The sequence below is a fragment of the Microtus pennsylvanicus genome, chromosome 9 (assembly GCF_037038515.1).
Source record: "Microtus pennsylvanicus isolate mMicPen1 chromosome 9, mMicPen1.hap1, whole genome shotgun sequence".
Taxonomy (NCBI): Eukaryota; Metazoa; Chordata; class Mammalia; order Rodentia; family Cricetidae; genus Microtus; species Microtus pennsylvanicus.
In genome coordinates this window covers 52,938,745-52,958,724 of record NC_134587.1, presented here as the reverse complement: position 1 = coordinate 52,958,724, position 19,980 = coordinate 52,938,745, and the positions used below count along the sequence as shown (strand labels likewise).

The 19,980-nt window shown below is 42.2% G+C and overlaps 1 protein-coding gene across 16 annotated transcripts in view; it reads right to left on the bottom strand.

Annotated features, from left to right (window-relative positions):
- Dennd1a (DENN domain containing 1A) overlaps positions 1–19,980 on the bottom strand; it is a 545,127-nt gene that overhangs the window by 134,106 nt on the left and 391,041 nt on the right. For all 16 annotated transcript variants that reach the window (XM_075986076.1, XM_075986082.1, XM_075986085.1 and 13 more), the window contains one exon: positions 10,625–10,750. In XM_075986076.1, coding sequence (XP_075842191.1) covers positions 10,625–10,750 — 126 coding nt within the window. The remainder of the gene's footprint in view (positions 1–10,624; positions 10,751–19,980) is intronic.

Here is a 19,980-nt window from a genome sequence, read left to right as displayed (position 1 = left end):
GCCTACTTCCTTTTATTAGCACCCCTTTCTGTTGTCCTGGGTTGAATTAATCTAACAAGCTGATTAAGTTGCTGGACCTTGGGAACAAATGGCAGCCAATGGCCCTATGCTATGAAGGTTGGGAACTGGGTCTCAATACCACCTGTTGTCCAAAATTCTCTCTCTGATCAGACAAAAAATCTTTTGGAAAAAGAACAAACTTGTTTTTTTTTTTCTGAGATTCACAGTCAGAACTTAGCTAAGAAGAACACAGCTAGTGTCCCAAGTCCATTGTCCATATCAGCCACAGCAGTGTTTCCCAAACCACTGAGAGGAGTAAGAGTCAGATGAATACATGGATGTGGCAAGGGAAGGGTTTTTAAAAAGCGCTGGGTCAAGCAAAACGAACCTCGTATTGTTTTTCTAAACAGTAGGGCTCCAGCATGATGCTCTGTAAATACATAAAACAGTTGCAGTAGGTGACAGGAACATTCATTCCAAAATCTGTGAGGTTAAAAGCCCATCAACCTCCAATTCTAGGAACGCTATTCTGGATGTGCTAGATCACACATTGGGACTAAACCCTTTTCTGTCTATGCAATGCTCCTCCAAGGCCCCCAACCCCCGCATGTGCTGCTTCTTTCCTGCCCCCAAGGATCTCATCCAGGTGCTGGCCTCCCTGGGAAGCTACCCTTCCTTGCCACTTCCCACAGTACTCCACTCCTGAAGTTACGACCTGACTGCAGCCCTACTGCTCATTTTTGGCCTCCACCCCTGTAATGTCCTTAAGAATAGTGACCGGGTCTTATTTGTTAGAGCATGCCAGCTTGTATCTAAGGACAGGTTTGGTAGCTGGTTGGGGCCATCGAAAGTTCACACATTTATTTCCAGATTTTCAAATGCCTGTAGCATTTTCTACTATTAAGGTTTGATAATAACTGACTTAAAATTCACAAATTAAAATAAAAACTATGGTTACATGGATCTTTAATAGATCAGAGTTTTATTAATGCAGTTACTTTTATTATGGTGAGAATAATTGATTAAAAAAAAATCCTAAAATGAGCTGAGAACATGAGCATGGCTGATATGCTGTTGTGAGGAAGCTTACCACTAGGTGTCAGCACAGGACAGGAGGGGAAGGCTGTATTCAAACTCATGTTTTACCTATTCATCCAATTATCACTATAAATATCAAATATTTAAACAACAAAATATTAGGCAATTAAAATTATTTATTAAGGGAATGTTTTTAAAAAAGAAATATAAAAATTTGACATTTCCCCTTGCAGAATAGTTAATAAATGGTGTTATTTTAACCTGTATTTGTCAAGAAACAGTCACACAGATTAGAGGAACTGACTCCTGAGAAAAACCAGCTCAGTTTTCTCAGAAAGGCTCCCAAACAGTATGTAACACAGACCATATGGTCATCCCCACTGTGGGGCAAAGAGCATGGCCCCCAGACACAGGCAGATGGAGGAGTGGGATTCTGGTTCTGCCATTCTGAAAAAGTGATACTTTCTGGCCTCAGTTTCCTGTCAGTAAAATGGGCTATCCCTGTATGGTGACTGAAAAATGCAACAAAGGTCCTATCCTGTGTAAAAAGCCCCAATAGGATAAATGCCCCATAGTCTTTTCTTTTCCTTAAGACTAAAAGCATTGATTTATTTAGCAAAACTGCTTTGCAGGTCCCAAACAACAAATGCCATTGTAAGAGTTATAATCACTTCATTCATTTAAAGGATAGCTGTTGACAATATCCTAGGTATCAACCAGGTACCCAGGAACATGGCACCCCACTGCCTTTTGGGACCAGGCTTCCAGCTCCTCCTATGAGGTGGTGACAGACATCTACTGCAGAGCCTATCCCACTCCCCGCCCCCTGGAGCCAGACAGTATCCTCTGCTCATCCTATGTCACACAAACATCATGGTGCCATGGACACTATAGGCCAGGTGCGAGAAAGAATAGCATGTCCTGCACTTCAGAAGCTCATAGTGTGGCTATGCATGCAAAGTCACAGGTGGTTCTATACCGTCAAGTGTTATCATTGGAAATTAATCAGAAATATTTCCTTTTCAGGTCTCATTGAAAAGGCATAAGGTCACATAATGAGACTATTTGATTTAAACATGGCAAACTGTAACCACTTCTGTTTGCCTCTGATTCTAACAAAGATACAGCACTATTGTTGTCACAGTCAATCCTTGGGCCAGGCTCTTCCTGCACACATAACCGAAAAAGAGAAAAAAGACTGTGCATGATTGCATGATAACATCACACATGATCCTTTTCAGACCCTAAATGGCTCTGGTCAGCTACCAGACAGTTGCTGACCAGGCCTTCGCTTTATGTTGACATGCTTGTGTGTATGTCAGCTTATGTCAGATGATGCTTTAGGTGACTCATCCCGCTTCCCCAAGACTGGGTTTCTCTTTGTAACCCTGGCTGTCCTGGAACTCATTCTGTAGACTGGCCTCAAACTCAGAGATCCCCCTGCTTCTGCCTCCTGAGTGCTGGGATTAAAGGTGTGGGAAAAAAAAAAAACCTAAGTGGCTCCACTAAAATATGACCTCCACTCCAAACATAGAAAGAGGGCATTCATCCTCTCACTAGCAATCACCAGCTGGACATGTACTGATACTATGTGAGGGCTTGTTGAATCTACTGAAAGGAGCAACACAAGAGAGGAGGCAGGACCAACCATCAAATGAGATCAAGTCAAGGCCCAGAGCCCTGCTGATATCACCTGTAACATGCTGGTTGTAGTTCACCTTTTCAAGTGTTCTGGAGGTTCAGTGATGGGTGCACTTTGAAAATGCTCAGTCAGGCTTGATCACAGCATTTAAGCACATTTCCTGCCAGTCTGCACCTTTCACACTTAGGTGCTTACTCAATTGGGCAGCAGGCAGTAGAACAATGGCTCTCAGCTCCTCTGGAACTTGCTGTGTGACTGAGGTCGCAGCCTCCTGAGCTGTACTAGTGTCTGTGCTGCGGCCAATTCGGGGCCAGCACTGAATCACAGTCACTTTCCTAACAGCAAAATCTCTCTTTCTTTCTTATGAAATAGAAAAAAATGTTTCAATTATATTTTCTCTGATATATTTTAAAAACTGACTCTGGTGAATGTCTTCATCTTGAGCCATGCCTGCCTGCAAATGTTGGGAGCAACCACACAGTTGAACAAATAGCAAAAGCTTATGAAAGAAAATCATTAAACATGGGATTTTGTTCAACTCTACTCGGTAGCATTTGAGATAAAAGATGTATTTCCCCTGTTAGCTCAAAAGTGAAGATTGGAATGGTCATAAGCTGTGTGAGCTGCATGGTTCCAGGTGTCCTGCTGTGCACACATGGACACCACTGTTCTGGAATGCAGCAGTCCCATTCTTTCCTCTTCCCACTTCACCTTCCTGTCAACCAGGAATGGCCAACTTTCAGCCAATATCATTACCAGTATTATTTTTTGCAATAATCATAAGTAGGTACTATTTCCATTTACAGACGAGAATTGTGAGAATCAAGACTTTCAAATACATCCACTAGTATGACAGAGTCAAAGCCATGCTTTTCCTTCACTGGGACCGCTTTAGCTCCCTTACCACAGAGCTGCTGTGGTAACCCTAAAAGCCCAGTGCTGGGAGCATCATTCTCTGCTCCATCCTCATGATATGATCTTGAATTCAGATGACCAGTAGTTCAGAGGGAGGAGGAGGTAGAAGGGGAAAGGGAGGAGAGAGAGAGGGTGTGAGCACTAGCTTCTGAGAGCAGGAGCATCTTTCTTCAGTCCTGTTCTCTGCAGAGAACCTGTGCAGCTCAGGCTCTGGCTCTAACTCCCAGACTGCTTGTCCACACAAATGGGAAAACAAGACAATCTTTCACAAATTTTCCTTCATGTCTGCACCACTCTCCATGCAATGAAAGCATGGGTTCTGTGAAGAAAACAATTTGGTAGTTCCACAGGGCTGAGGTGTGGCTCAGTGGAAGAGCATAGCAAGGATATAAAAAGACCTGGGTTCCATCCCTGCTCCACAAATCAGACCAAACGTTAAACCTGGAATTACCCCAGAATGCAGCAACTCCACTACAAGGTACAATGCTTGTACACATTCCATAGAACTATTGACAAGAGCCAAGAGGTGAGACACTTCGCCTTTATAAACCTGGATTAACAGGAAGAGTCTGTGAGGTCAACAGAGGAAGGGAAAACACAAAGTGGTTTGCCCATGCGTGGGCTATTATGGACTGAGCATGCTCATGCTCAGTCTTACAAATTGATGGCATTTTGGTATCTATTGCAACTTGGATGAACTTTAAATTTATGTAATACGAAGTAAGCCAGACATAGGGACAAAATGGCACCTTTCCACTTCCTAGGGACTACAGGGGATAGAAACGAGACGTTACTGGATAATGCACACTCAGGATCTGTTGAGAGGGATAAGAGACTGTAAAAGCAGACGGTGATGGCTGTACAGCCCTATGAACATAGCAATTCCTGAGCTATGTCATTTTCAATGGTCAGAATAGCAAATCTTATATTTCGTACAACTGAAAAAGAATGTCTGAAGACAGACTAAGAGTCCATTCCTAAGATGTGGGGAGGATCACAGGGTCTGTACACTGCCATAGGCACCCGTTCCACTCTATTGGTTTCCTCCTTTCTCATCTGTGCTGAAGCTTAGTGTCTTAAGTCTAAGTCCTTTTTGGCTCAAAATGGAAACATGGGAAATTAGTCACTAGCCTATGAGTGCTCTAGGAGTCCACGTATACCACAGCCCATCAGAGATCCTTGGTATGTCCCACTCAGAGTCTCTCTCACGTGAATCAGCTGAAACTGGCCTTTACCCCACACCGGGGCAGTTGGCACCCATAGTCAGGCTCCTGCACACGCTTCATTTTCTTCTACCCAAGAGGCTTAGAAATAAGAATACCCCAAAGCTTTATTCACAGAGATGTTTGGTGGAGTATACCTAAAGTAATGAAAGCTGGGAACAACCTAATAGCCCAGCAGGGGAGTGTGGCCAGGGCAATAATGGCTGAGGCTCACTCAGTGTCATGCTGTGTAAAATGTACATGATGCCACATTCAATGTGGAAGAAATGGACTTTAACTTTTAATCTGCTGAGCTCTGGACACCCTTTGCATCATGGAAAACAAATAAATGCAATATCCACATGACTGGTGGGGTTGTAGTGATGTCTTAGTTTTACTACTTAAGAATAATTTTCCATCGCTCAAAAGGTAAGCATAAATACAGGTTTCTCTATGCAAACCCAGGATATGAACAATGTTACTCAAGCAAAATTCTGATGCACGTGGAATAGTTCCAACCTGCTGCAACACAGCCTGGTGCATTCATGCTTGAAAGCCAAGCTATCAATCTGTCTTTATTTTAACTTCTATGGCCTTCAAGGATTTTTAGGTGAATAAATATGACTCAGCAGAATCATGTGCAAAAATAAGCGCTATAAGGTGGATGGCACGAGTGTTGGTCAAGGAGAAAGTAGAAGCAAACTGAGCTGGACGCTTCGTGTTTATACAGCTTGTTTATGGCATTCACCCTAGCACTATGGGCAGGATCTGGGCTCCTGTCATCTTAGGAAGGCAGGGTCACGAATTAGCCCTAAGAGGGCATTACTAGCTAACTGAAAAAAGAGTACTTGTAATGTTTCACAAACATAACAAGCCACTTCTCCAGGTGCCAACATGCCCAGGTTCAACTCTTTGAGCAGGTATTTCCAGTACCCACAGTGGGCAAATACAGAGAATGTACCCTCATGTGCTCTGCCCTGGGGTGACTCCATGTAGAGAAGTTGAGAGTGTACAGAAGCAACAAATCTTCAAAACCGAGGCCAGTGAGTTTCAAAAGGGATGGGTCAGTTTTGCTCAGATATCTGGATATCATTTTAAACAAAGGAGAAAAGCAGAATAATCTTTTTAAAAAGCATGCTTCTCTCTAGGAGGGAGAAGGGAGCCATTCAAGGCAATTCAAGAACCATACTATCCTACCCTGTGAAAGTTGCATTCTTCTACCAAGCAGATAATGAACCCTTTGCATAGCAATTAAAATCATTTGTCTTTTATCTCCTTCTTGCTAAAAGGACCCCAGCACTAACTAGTTAATCCCTAACACACACTGCTGCTCCCAGAGTTGCCTGGCAACTACCAGGAGGCGTGTCAGAGAGCAAGAAAAGGCCTAAATAAATGAGCTGGAGCCTGTGCTGTGCTTGATATGGATAAAGAGGTTCTCCGAACAGGGCTTTTTGGATGCTTGTGGTTCTGTTATTTAAGTGGGAAAAACGAATTGGTTTGGCCAATACTGTTAAATACCCTGGGCTTTTTCCAGGTAACTGTGATCTGATACCCCTGTGATCTGTGGACACCTTCCCTCTTCCAGGGAGAAGCTACCTCCAGAGCCTCCAGATAGGACAGGGAATAATACATGCACATGGAACACATGCCCGGGGTCAACCCCTGCCTCCAACACCACTTTGACATTCATATCTTTCACCCATTCTTCTGTCTAATGGGTTAAAATACACTGGCTGACACCTACATTCTGGGCTATGGCTTATACTTGGCACAGGATGGAACATGTGAGAACCAATACAGACATAGGCCAGAGAATGCAGTCGAAGAAACTTTGTCTTGGAGTTTCCTTCTGCTCTCCTACACTCTGGGGAGACACTGCCCAGGAGAGCCTCAGCCCCATCTGTAAAATGGACAAGGCAAAGTTCAGGTAAATTGGGTAGATTGTCACTGGAAAGCCAATTGAAGGTGAACTATACTCTGATTTGTGGAAAGACGCTGAGGAAGGATAGACACAGTTGTTCTCTCATCTTCTCATTTTTTGACTAAGGGAAGTCCTTTTTAAACAGCTCACCTGGCCCTGAAAAGACCCACCCAGCCCAGGTTAGGCCCAGTATGAAGCAGCCTCAATAAGAGGGCCTTTTCCTTTCTTCTGATGCCAGAGAAAGGCACTCTGAATGTTTCCAGTAGGAAAAAACTCACAAAGGTTCTCAAGTGAGCTCTAAGCCATAGGCAGGAGCCTTTCAGGCCAGGGGTGGTCCTTCTACACAGGCAAGCAGGGATCAACTGGCCCCGCAGTAGCTGCATCCCAAATACTTCTAGCTGGAGAGGAATCCTTGTGAGGAACAGGAGACAGGCTGGCTGTTCTGAGGCTGGCAGGCAGGCCCTGGGCTGGGCTTATTTAAGTTTCACTACAATCCTGCATGAAGCAGGCTCTGCATGAAAAGAAACTAAGGTTCAGAGGTGTGAAGGCACCCTAGGTCACAGCTGCTTAGGAGCACAGCAGACAGCAGTAGTTTGTGTTTTCAGAACAATGCAAGTGGTTGCTCTGAATTCACCAGTTTCCTACTACCACAGAGCCCTGTTCTGGGTGGGAGGCCACCACACCAGTCTGAACAGCAGCACTCAAGTATGAAGAGCAGGTATGGCAGAGGGGCCAGCAGAGACTCCTGGGCTACTGAGGGTCCTCTTCTCTGCAGGTTCTCTCTCAGTCTCTTGCTCCTCCACTCTGCTGTGTACCCAATCACCCATTCCTTTTCTCCTCAGCATCAAAGCCTTAAATATTCTTGGATCCTTTGACTCAGTAAATCCATGCTAGGGAAAATGCTTAAGAAAAATCATTCAAATTATACATTAAGATTTAGAAAAAGATGTTCTTATCAGTGTGACTTAAAATTTGGAAATCTCAACAAAAGTCAATAAAGGCCAGCAACAGGATAATGTGTGGGCCTTGGCCCTGATTTCAGATCACAGGAACTAGATAACAATCTGTCATTGTGCTTACATATTTACCCTTTTGGAAGCCTCCCAGGTAACTGTGGTCCAGAGGCTTTCATTAATGATAATTGATAAGAGATTTTATATGATGTAAAAAGTGCTTACTCATAACTAAAAGGCAAAAACGACTAGGAAGTGGGATACTGGATTTGTCAAGGACACCTCAAAGGCTTAAAAGAAGTAAACAAAACTAAACTAAAACTCAAGACTCCAATCAAAATGAACCAAAAGCAAATAGAAGACAAGAGACACCACTTCAACTCTAGATGATGGGACCAGGGGGCTTATTTCTAGTTCTGTTTCTTAAAACATTTTAGCCAAGAGCAAGTGCTGTTTATTTTATTTTATTCTCTCAGTGCAATGGTTAGAACTCAGGGCCTTGTGTATACTAGGCAGGCTTTCTACTACTGAGCTACATCTCCAACCTAACTATCTAGTCCTAACTAGGTAGATAATGCACATTATCTATCTATCTATCTATCTATCTATCTATCTATCTATCTATCTATCTATCTATCTATCTATCTATCTATCTATCTATCTATCATGAGTATGTGTGGGTGTGTTTATGTGCTTGAAGAGTGTTGTTCATGAGGCTAGAAGAAGGTACCAGATCTTCTGATGCACAAATTACATACAGGTGGCTGTGAGTCACCTAATGTAGGTACTGGGAACTGCTCAGGTTTTCTATAAGAATAATATGCATTCTTAACTACTAAGCCATCTTTTTAGCTCCAATTGGTACATTTTATAGGCATACAAATGGCTAAAAGATATGATCAATGGGAAGCATTTCTGTCCTGTAGCACTGTCTGCCCCATATCCCAGATCATTACCTAACATGCCATTCTTACAGCCTTGCAGTAGCTTTTCACATTCATGTGTGCTCTGCAGTCATTCTAAACAATTTTGCAAGAGGAACTGTACTATTCCATTTTTCAGATGAGGAGAAACTGATATAATTAAATTTACAGCTTAAAATCCACTTAGGTAACAAGGTGATCACTATCAGCACAACACTTAAATGGGACTTTGCCTTCTGGTTTTCCGTTCTGCTTTACAGACAAAAGCTACTCTTGCACAGATGAATGAGAGTGAGAGCATGATGGTTCTGCCATATCTCATTGATTCTTAGATAAAACCTTCTTCCCACTGAAACATGGATGTGTCTGATAATTGATGTCATGCTTTCTTTTCTTTAACACCACAGCAAAGGTACATCTACAACAAAGGTGTATCTTATGACAGATGATAACTTAGATTCAAGGAAATGTGCCACATCTACAGCCAAACCTGTATGTATGTATGTGTGTGTGTGTGTGTGTGTGTGTATATATATATTATATATATATATATAATATTATATATATATAGTATGTATTACGTGGAGTTATACAGATACATAAGGCATCTTACCAATGTTTACTGTGAACATTAAGTCTTTGCCAATTCATTTCCATTAAAAATCCCACTGGTATGAATACCATGGTATCAGGCTTTCCCCTTTCTTACCAGAAGCATCACCATCCTCTCTCCTCTTCCCAATCTCAGGAGCCACTTGACATTATATGCCATGTGCCTCCTATATTTCATCTATTGCTTGGTCAAGTCCTTTCTTCCACCATGGAAACTTCTCCTGGTATAGCCCAACATTGTCTGACTACTCAAACCTGCCATCAGCATATCACATCTTCACTCAGAACAATATGCTCCTACAGAGTAAAGTGCACACTCCTAGACCAACATCCAAGCCTCTGCCACATCTGGCTCAGTTCAATCTCCCACTCCAGACACAGGAGTATTGCCGCCAAGTCGTGATATGCTCAACAGCCCACATTTGCAGCACAGTAGGGCATTTCAGTTCTGTTCCTTCAAGCCTCACTCATCAGACCCCATGCAGGTCTCACCTTTCTTGTGACAAATTTTAGGGCTGGTGTGATGCTGACAGCAACCAGACGTGACAGGCAAGCAGGCTTATTCAAATTTTGCAGGTGAAGAAAGTAAATTTTAACCTCATGGAGTGATTTGTTCAACTTTTATACATCTAAGAAGTATAAAGCCATCCTTTAAACTCCTGGGTTTCTGCTCTTTAACCCAGAGCCTGTCAGTCAATCTCAACCAAAAACAACTCCTCTGGGGGCTCATATGTCCAGCTCGTATCTAGCAACATGTACCTGGATTCTAGAAATGCATGTGAAAACTATGAGGTAAGTACCAGGGTGAAAATGTGTTCAGCTTGCTGGGTCCAACCAACCCTGGAGAAATAGTGGGCCAGCTCTCCCACTCTCCAAGACAGGGGGTGAGGACAACATTTTCCTTAATTATACCAACTCTTAACACTTGATTGGTTTGCCTGGGTCCAAGATCATGTCAGAATTGGAGCTGTGTGTTGCTGTCATTTAAACCATGATTATATATACAAGAGCCATCAAAAAGTGAATCTCTAGGATGAGGAGACCTTTTGAAAGACAGGGGGCAGTGAGGCATAGGACAAAATCATGAGCTTTGGAACTGTTGGCAAACCATTCTTTTCCCTGAACCCTTGGTGTTCTCATTTGGAAAGTAGAGCTAATTGTCACTATCAGTTGACCTATGAACCTTCAGTGAGAGCTGGACAACCATGAAGGACCTGGCATGTGATTTAACACAGGCAGGGGGGTGCTTTCAAGTCTTCCCTTCACAGAAAAAAAAGGCCTCGTAAGACTCCTTCACCCAAGACCCTCTACTACACACAAACACACAACACACCTTTTTGAGGGGAACCAAGGATTTTTCATAGCCATCGGATCCCTAACCAAACATGGATGCTGTCACACGCTATGAGGCTACTCACCGGCTCAATTTTCAGTGCATTCCGGTAACTGCCAAAGAAAGCAGCCTGGGCTTTGAGAAAGGCTCTGGCCACCCCATCGCCTGTGGTTGTAGAGACCTTCTTCAGCCTGTTCTTCAGGGAAGAGATCTGGTGACATGAGAAAGAAGACAGTGTGAGAGCAGGTTACAGAAGGACAGATGGCTGAGTCTGGCACCCAGGACAGGGTCAACTTGGTGGGAAAAAGTATCCTCAGCATTAGGGCTTGCTGTGGTATATTTTATATATCTCTAAAAGCACTTATTTAGAGAATACAGTTTGGTGGTCTAAGTGCTGCACTATAATCACAACCATCTAATTCTAGAACATTTCACCACCTCATGAAGAAACCTCACGTCCCACCCTCATCTGGACAACTACCTACCTGCCCTGCCCATGCTGCATAAGTCACGTGCATGAAATCACAGGACCAGCAGGTAGTCACACATGACCAGATTCTTCCATGTATCACAATGCTGTTTTTTTTTATAGTCATAGATATGAGGTCTTCATTTCTTTCTGTGGTTGAATAATATTCTATTGTACACTATATTTTATTTGCCAGTTTCTGCTTTGGGATGATGAATACTGGGTATTGGTGGCTATTATAAGGATTCATGGTATGGAGACAGCAGAGGTTTGGGTGTAAGAACCTGATTAGCAAAACTCTTCTGTTGCTGGAACTTTGCAGTGAAGATCAGCTAAAAGGACTGGTGAAGTTACAGAGCACAATGCTAACACAGTCAGTCATTAAAATATGGTTAACTAAGTAAAGGGAACACTCCTGTGAGGTTGCTATAGGGGTGGGTCATTTGCCTGGACTATAATAAGGCCAGAAGGTACAGGAACAAGTGCCAGGGGCCAGCTACTATAAAGTGAGAGATAAGAGAACACAGTCTCTATCTGAAAGTAGTTAGGCATCTATCATAGCATGTACGTGTGTATGTGCATGCACGTTGAGTGCACATGTACTGCTCTGCTGTGCTTCCCTTTCTGGGCTCACAGACTCAAAGGTGGCAGTACTGAAAGCTCCTGAGGGTCTCTTGACCCCAGGTAGGTTCTGTCATGGATTTTCAATATGAGAAAAAAGTATGAAAAATTATGCTTTACTAAAATGTTAAAAAAATAATTCCAACCCCCCCCCCAATAATAAAAACCTTGTCCCTTTTGAGGACAAGGATGACATTTTCATCCTTTGAAACAGTGCCTGTGCTGTCGCTCTTCTGGTTCCTCAAAGGCCTTGGGCCACCTGTGCTGCGGATTATTCCTCACTTAACCTTCCCTGGCCTTTCCCTTTCATTCAGAAGGTGTTTAATTACCTTGGATTCACAAGCTGCACTTCAGGTGAGCCTCTCCTAATGGCCTCATTACCATCTTACACAAAGAAGGAGTCACTGATGGTAACTGAGCAAACAGAAGAGAGCTCCTTCCTGTCTGCCCCTGCTGGTCTGAAGCTAACCAGTGGTACTGGGCTCCTGATACCCCATGAGCACCTAGGCCAAGACTTCTGAAGACCTTGTTCATTCTGAGCCACGGTGAAGCTTTTGTCTTGACCTGACAGCACTTCAAACTTTTAAATTGCAAGTCTATGTGTACCTAATAGCTCAGAATTGCATTCTGTCTCTTAAATAAAAGGGAAGAAAATAGAAGGATTAAATAACTCGCCATCATACATCTAAAGCTGAACTAGCCCTGAGTGTTCCTGGGGTGCTGGTCAAATCATTACATAGGGGTTTTTCAGGGGTAATTTGGGGTAAAAGAAGTACCAGTGAGGATAGCTTCCTCCTTTTAATCAGTTGCCACAGGAGGAAGACAAAAACAAAGGGAAGAGGGCACAAGACTGTCTCAACAGTTCCTCGCCACAGCAGCCCTCTTCCTCTGCAATCTCTCTTGGGCACTGCAGCACAATTCAGGCAGCTCCTGAGTCATAGGCCAGATCTACACCTCTTCATCCCTGCGCAGAGCTGCACACATCTCATCAACACCATCCCAAACCTGCCCTCACCTTTCAATGAACATGACTTTGGCCCTGTGAGGTACAGCTCAATTCACTCTCTGGGTGAGCTATCTGCTTTTACTTTCTTCTCAATGCCATCTATCTACGGCTGTCCTAGTAATCTTGTAAATAATCAAATACAACCATTTTAATCCTGGACCAAATCCCCTGGCCATGTTAAGAGGAGGTGAAGCCAGTATCCAGGGCTACCGTGACCACACTACTTACTATTTAAAAATGCTCCTTGTCAGAAAAGAATTTCAGATGCACAATGGGACAGATTCAGACATAAAAGACTTCTAAACGAGACAGATGTTTAAAAAAATGTAGTAGTCTTGGGAGATAGAAGAAAAGAATATAGACAGTTACAAAAAGAAATACTTTAAAAAATAAAACAAAGCCGGGCGGTGGTGGCGCACGCCTTTAATCCCAGCACTCGGGAGGCAGAGGCAGGCGGATCTCTGTGAGTTCGAGACCAGCCTGGTCTACAAGAGCTAGTTCCAGGACAGGCTCCAAAACCACAGAGAAACCCTGTCTCGAAAAACCAAAAAAATAAAAAATAAAAAAAAATAAAAAATAAAAATAAAAAATAAAACAAAGTCTTTAACAAGACAGTAAAAGCAATATAAAAGAGTATGACAATCATAGATTAAAGGAGTAAAGAAAAATAAGCCATGTAAAGATGGAAAATACACAGAGAGTCTGGGTTATGCATATTATTGTGTTTTCTTTGAATTTTTTGACTTGTAGAGAAATATTTGATTCTGGGGGCTGCTAAGCTAAACCAACATATATATTTTAACTTCATTATATTTTGACTTCAAAAATTGGGTCTAAGGATATGTTGCTTTGGAAAAGAGGTTCTGCTTTTGTTTCCACATAAGATAAGAATCTGTGGATTCCTTCCAGGCTAATGTGGTTTGGTGGAACAAGACCCCCCAAAAAGATCTCCATGAACCCTAAAAATGTGTCACCCAACAAATAGCATGAAGCAGTTCGGAGAAAGCTATGTCCAAATTCCCAAAATGATTGTTTATAAATGTTTGTTTTTATTTAAAGGAGGTTAATTCTAAATAATTAATAATCATAAACAATTTAAAAAATAGGGGGATATGATATAGAGATGAAAATTTTGTATTGGTATGGATCTTGGTTTATTAATACAAATTTAAGGTCAATTTTGTTATATGTATATTTCTGCTCTTGATTAAGATACTGTGTTTGTGCAGCTCATTTAAAAATGTAATGTATAATTAAGAAATACAGGTTAATAGATAGTCATCTGTAATAGTCAAGCTTGTAGTCATGTTCGTTAGGTTTTCAAGATGTACAGAGATACATTTCAGATAGGTATTCTTCAAACCTTTCAAAGACTTATAGAATATGGCATTTAAATGTTTTAAGAACTTAGGACTTTTCATGACAATGAGACACATCTGCTCCTGGCAGCACCAATCTACTTCAAGAGGATGATGGGCATCAAAGAGGATCCTTATGGAGTTTGCTAGCCATTTGGGCAAGAAATTGCTCTTGCCTGGACTGCCTGATGGTATGCTGAATGAACTGGACATGCAGGACCCACAGAAAAATGACTGCTAAAGTTGCCTAAAAAAGGTAAAGGTTCCTGCTTCATAAAAGAGTCGGCATGACATTCTGCAGAATATAAGAGAAAGTGACTGACAAACTGCCAATACAGGCAAAACTGTCTTTAAAATTTCCTGCTTCATGGAAAAGTCTGCTAGATACTATGGGTCTGTAGGCTGAAGATGGATGCCCCAATGTTACAAAAGAACTTTGGGTGACTGTCCAGGCAGCGAGATGTCTCTGTCAATTTTAGAGTTTTAGAAGTTGTTTACAATGTACTTCCTGTTTACTGAGATAGTATTATATCCTTCTGGAGTCTTTTATGGAGTTATAGAATAATTAGTTTTCCTTAATTATGATAAAAGATAAAGTAGATTTAACTATTGTAATTTTAGTTTTTGCTTGATAACCTGTTTTGATATATGTACTTTTACTATGTTAAAGTTAAAAACCTTCCTTTTTAATTAGACAGAAAGGGGAGGTGATGTGGGATTCCTCTCTGTATGCGGTGAATACCATTAGTCAATGAATAAAGCTGCTTTGGGCCTATTGCAGTGCAAAATAAGGCAAGGAGGGAATTCTCAGCAGACAGAGGAAGAGAGAGTAGGTGGAGTCAGGGAGAAGCCATGTAGCCACTGCAGGAGACAGATGCTGGATGAAACCTTACCAGTAGGCCACAACTACATGGTGATACACAAATAAATTCAGTGGGTTAATTTAAGATATAAGAGCTAGCCAATAAGAAGTGTGAACTAATAGGCCAAACAGTGTTGTAATAATATAGTTTCTGTGTGGTTATTTTGGGTCTGGGCAGATGCAAAACAAACAATCAGCCTCCACAAACACCTGGCATCTGGACCTTCCCTATCACCAGCTTAGACAAGGCTGCGCTGCTTAGACAATGCTGGGCAGGCTGTCCTACTGGCTCATTCCTACCTGTCCTGCTTGACCTTATACTGGACCCACTGATACGAAATCACTCTTTGGTTTAGCCCATGCATACAGACTTTGTCTCTTGTCCCTGCTCATCCTGATGTGGACATCTACTTACTCTTTAAAAGGCTGTCCACATCTGTATGATCAGGGTTCATGAAATGATCACAGCTTTAAGATAAAAGTACTATATGTTGGAAGTGGCAGAATTCCAAACCAACATGAAAAGACATTTTCAAATGGTGGTGGTGGCACAGGGGATGTGAATGGGGATGGATGGGATGGGGGACTCAAGCTGAATAACAGTGTGTATAGCATGAATCATTTACTAACTCATGTAAATACATTCATGTGCAGTAAAAAACAGAAACGTCATGTACCAACGGTTAACTATGTAAGGATGCTTTCACTTTGTTCTATAAAATTGTTTTGATTATCCTTTTATAAAAAGCATGTTATTTTCATAATAAAGAAGTAGAGTGAGGTATTTTTAATAGTCAAATTAGTCATTGCCTTGTGGTAAGGGAAAGGGAATCCAGAAGTCCCCCCATCTGTAAAGCCTCTTTTGACCATTACGTCAGGCCTGTAGACCATGTAGGTGATTCTGCCATGAGCTGCTATCTACTACATTTCTTGCTAGCGCCAGAACCCCCATTGCAGCACTCTCTGTAGAATGAAAGAACAAGAGAGTGAGCTTTAGAAGGGCATTACAACAATAGCTTTGCTTGGAAGAATGTCAAGCTAGGACCACATTCTTTATGGTTAGGATCTGATCTCAGCTGGAAAGGACTCATGTTGGGGAAGAGGGGACAAACTGACACCCATCCATTGAATGAGATTTAGCTCAGTGACAAGGCAAACAAGCATCTGCACATCTGCACACTAAATGAATAGAAGGGAAGACACAGGGAGCAGTCAGTCACAGTAAGTAGAATGACATGGGCAGCATTGCCTTCCCTCAGCCTACTTCTTCACTGTGTCTTTGTGCTAGATCCCCAGTCTCTGTCAGGTCTCTTGGCTTCATCAGCTTCCCATTGACTCTTCAGGCTACAGTACAGAGGTGCAGTCTGCTTAGCTAAGGCCTGGGACTAGTAACCTGCCTTTCTACTTTTTCTACCTGTTGAACTTCAGTTCCCTTACATTGGCCATTCATGAACTTTGTAGGGATTTAGGTACTATGAACTGGTAATGGGTGTAGTAGTCTACCTGACATTTTGTTTTGTCATCAGTCCAAATGTTATCTTCTACCAGGACTACTGTAACTGTCTTTAAGCTGGTGTTTCCTTCTCTATTTTTCTTCCAGGTCTAATCCATCCTTGAAATTGAATAATCCTCAGGAAAAAAAAAAGGTGACTCATGACACTCTCTGAAACCTTCAGGGGCTCCCTACTCTAATATAATTAAGTCCAAATTCCAAAGCCCTCCATAGCTTGTTAGCAAAGTCCTACTCCCAACTTTGCTTTCTACTTTATTTGTGAGGCTTCAAATCCTATTACTAATTTTCTTTACTGAAACCTATAACAAAATCTACAATAATATTTTTTGTTTTAAAAAGTCATCAAACTTCTGTGAAGCCCCTTATCAAACCCTGTAGATCCCTCTCAGGGCTCATAAGCCATTGTTGGTACCCAATGCTGAAGACATGCTGGAATGGAACTGCAAAAAAATGGATGAGGCGAGTTACTTCTAATCCCAGTTTCCAGCATTCAGTAGAATGAGCTCACTAGTGGTTAAAAGGGGGTTCCATATCCTATATATAACGATCTATTATCTCAGTTTTTATCTTTTTTTTTTTTTGGAAAGGGTCCCTCTATGTAGCATTGACTGTCCTGGAACTACGTAGACCAAGCTGGCTGGTAACTCACAGAGATCTGCCTCTGTTCCAATCCCACCCCCTTCAATTGTGAGATTAAAGGCATGTGGTACCACAGCTAACTTCCTTTAGCTCTTATATAACAGCAGACTGTAGGTCTTTGTCCCCCGAAGGGGTAGGATAACCCTGCAACAGCTAGCAGCATCTAGCAACATCTCCTCACTTGGTTGCAACTTGTGGCCTAGGGCTGGGAGAGTTAAGATGGCAAACTACAAAATAACATATTCTTAGCCACCTTTTGCCACCAGTGCTGATTTCTTAAGATATTTTAGTCATTTTGCTATTGCTCTGAGGACACAGTCGTAGCAAGGCCTAGAACTGTGTCATTCAGATGAGGTTTCCCACTTCCCTCGTTAGCCTTGAGATCTAGTTTCACTGTCTTCTCTCCTATCCCAGGACTTTTTGTATGGACTATTTCCTATTTGACATGCTCTCACCATTACATCACTCTGTTAACCTATAATTTGGAAATTTCCAACCAAGTTTTATACAATGATGGGAATGATCCATCTCTTGCCCAATGCTGTTCAAAAGTAGATTGCTCAGAGCACTTGAAATGTGTCCAGTACAACTGAGAAAGGTTGTATTTTACTTTATTCAATTTGAATTTACATGGCCACAAGTGAATAGTGGCTACCATACTGGGTGTCGCAGGGCTCTGTTCAAATGCTGCATCTTCAGTCTGATTCCACACACTAGACCATGGTTCTCCTGTTATGTGCTTCACTGTACCTTCTCTCCACTATCACACAACAACGAGTAGACAATTCAGGCCTGTCTCTTCTAATAGACTGACCAGTTTAGGAAGGTAGGACCAAGGTCTTCCATAGGGCAGGCATAGCATCTGACTAGAAACACAGTTCTCAAGTCTGGCTCAAGCCAGTCTGGGCAGAAGCCTTGTACAGTGGCTGTACTAATTGCTGGGGTATGAACTGAAGTCCATAGGAATAGGGAGTCATATTTTCCCCCCAAGCAAACTGATTGTCCTCCTTTCTTTTCTTTTGTGTTTCAGTTTTTCAAGACAGGGTTTCTCTGTAGCTCTGGAGCCTGTCCTGGAACTCACTCTGTAGACCAGGCTGGCTTTGAAATCACAGATATCTGCCTGCCTCTGCCTCTCAAGTGCTGGGATTAAAGGCATGTGCCATCACTGCCCAGCTGTCCTCTTTCTTGAATAACCTATACATTAAGACATTAAGAGTTTGTTTAAAAATGCCTGGGGAATGGCTGGGTACAGAGGGCAGAGTGAATTGTTTTCTCCACTGCAAAGAAGAGAAACATACTAGCTCACTTTGTTCTCTTCCCACTAGCTGCCAATAAATAAATAAATAAATAATAAATAAATAAATAAATAAATAAATAAATAAATAAATAAATAAATAAATAAATAAATACCTTTGTTAGTCTATTTAGTTACTGGAGAGTACACTGGCTGAGGTCCAAGATCGATGCTGGTGTCTTTCTTTACGGTCCTGCACCCTTGTTTTGGTGTATATATGTGTACATGTGAAGGTGTCTTCATTGATCACTTTCCACCTTGTTTCTCAAAGAAAAGTCTCTTGTTGCCTCTACAACTCACAGATTTGGTTAGTCAAGCTAGCAAGCTTGCTTTGAGGAATCCCTTCTCCACTACTTTGTACACTGATACTACAAGTGGGCCCCCAAGTCCTCCTGGATTTTATGTGGATCCTGGGGATATAAACACTTTAATTGGTTGAACCACCTCCCCAACCCAGCCACCTTATTTTGAGACAGTCTCTCACTGAACCTGTCTGGCTATACTGAATGGCCCCTAAGTCTCAAGGACCCTCCCGTTTCTGCCTTCCCAGCTCTCAGATTACTTATATGCTGCAGTCATTGGCTTCTTTAAGTGGTTCCTGGGATCCTAACTCAGGTCTTCATGTATATCTACTGAGCCATCTCCACAGCCCTTGTCTAATCTCTCTATCCCTTTGTTGGTTCTTTGTCTCTAGTCTGAAGCAGAAAGTGTTGGCATGTGAGGGTAATCTCATAGCACTCCCTTTCCAGTGATAACTTCTGAAAGAACTATGGACCCATCAAGAAAGAAACAGGAACACCCTGCTAGTAAGTAAATGATACAGCAAATGTTCACATGCACAACATCCAACGAAGACCAGAAAAACTCGGTGAGATAGGAGCTGTCATCCCCATTACACAGATGAGGACACTGAGACTTAGACTTCCATTTCATACATAGTCCAGTGGTGGGCAGAAGCCAGAGTCAAGCCTGGGTCTGTTCTACTCACTGCCTGTGCTAGCCTGTTAATTTTCACTGCTACCAGGGTTTCTTAGGGCAGCAATTGCACTTGTCCATGGCACTGGCTTACTGTCTCCCAACCTAATGCATCTCCATTACTGCTTCCTCTCATTTCCCTGTTTCTATTTCTTTCTTGAGAAGATGGTTGGACCTTGACCTCAGTTGGGTTTAATTGTGTCTTCTGCATCCCATTTTCCCCACAAAGCCCTCAGTTCTCTGTGGGGAGTGTAGGGCTGTGCTAGTGATGCAGAGCTCTGCGGTGGTGCCGGTGATGACCCTGGGGATCTCTGTTTCCCCTCTCTCCTGACAACTCATGGGCTACATGTAAGTCAGAAAGCTGGCAAGAGTCCTAATTCTAACCAGCTTTTCATCAGACAAAAAGATCAATTTTCATTATGTGAATGCTTATTTCACTATGCTACAATGGCTCTGGTGAGTATCCTGTGAAAAACTCTCAAATCCTTAGAATGTTATTCTTAGAATAAAAAATATAATTTAAAAACAAAACTAAGAGACTCCTACTTTCAGTAGCTATTAAAGAAAGTCCAGGTAGGATCTAGTATACACACATGCACTCCAGCCCCTTTCCACACACTGAATTTGAAGACCGTGGCATCCAAGAGAAAAACTCACAGTAGCCAAGATACTTGCACTTTCCTACCCTTCTACTCATTTGCAAA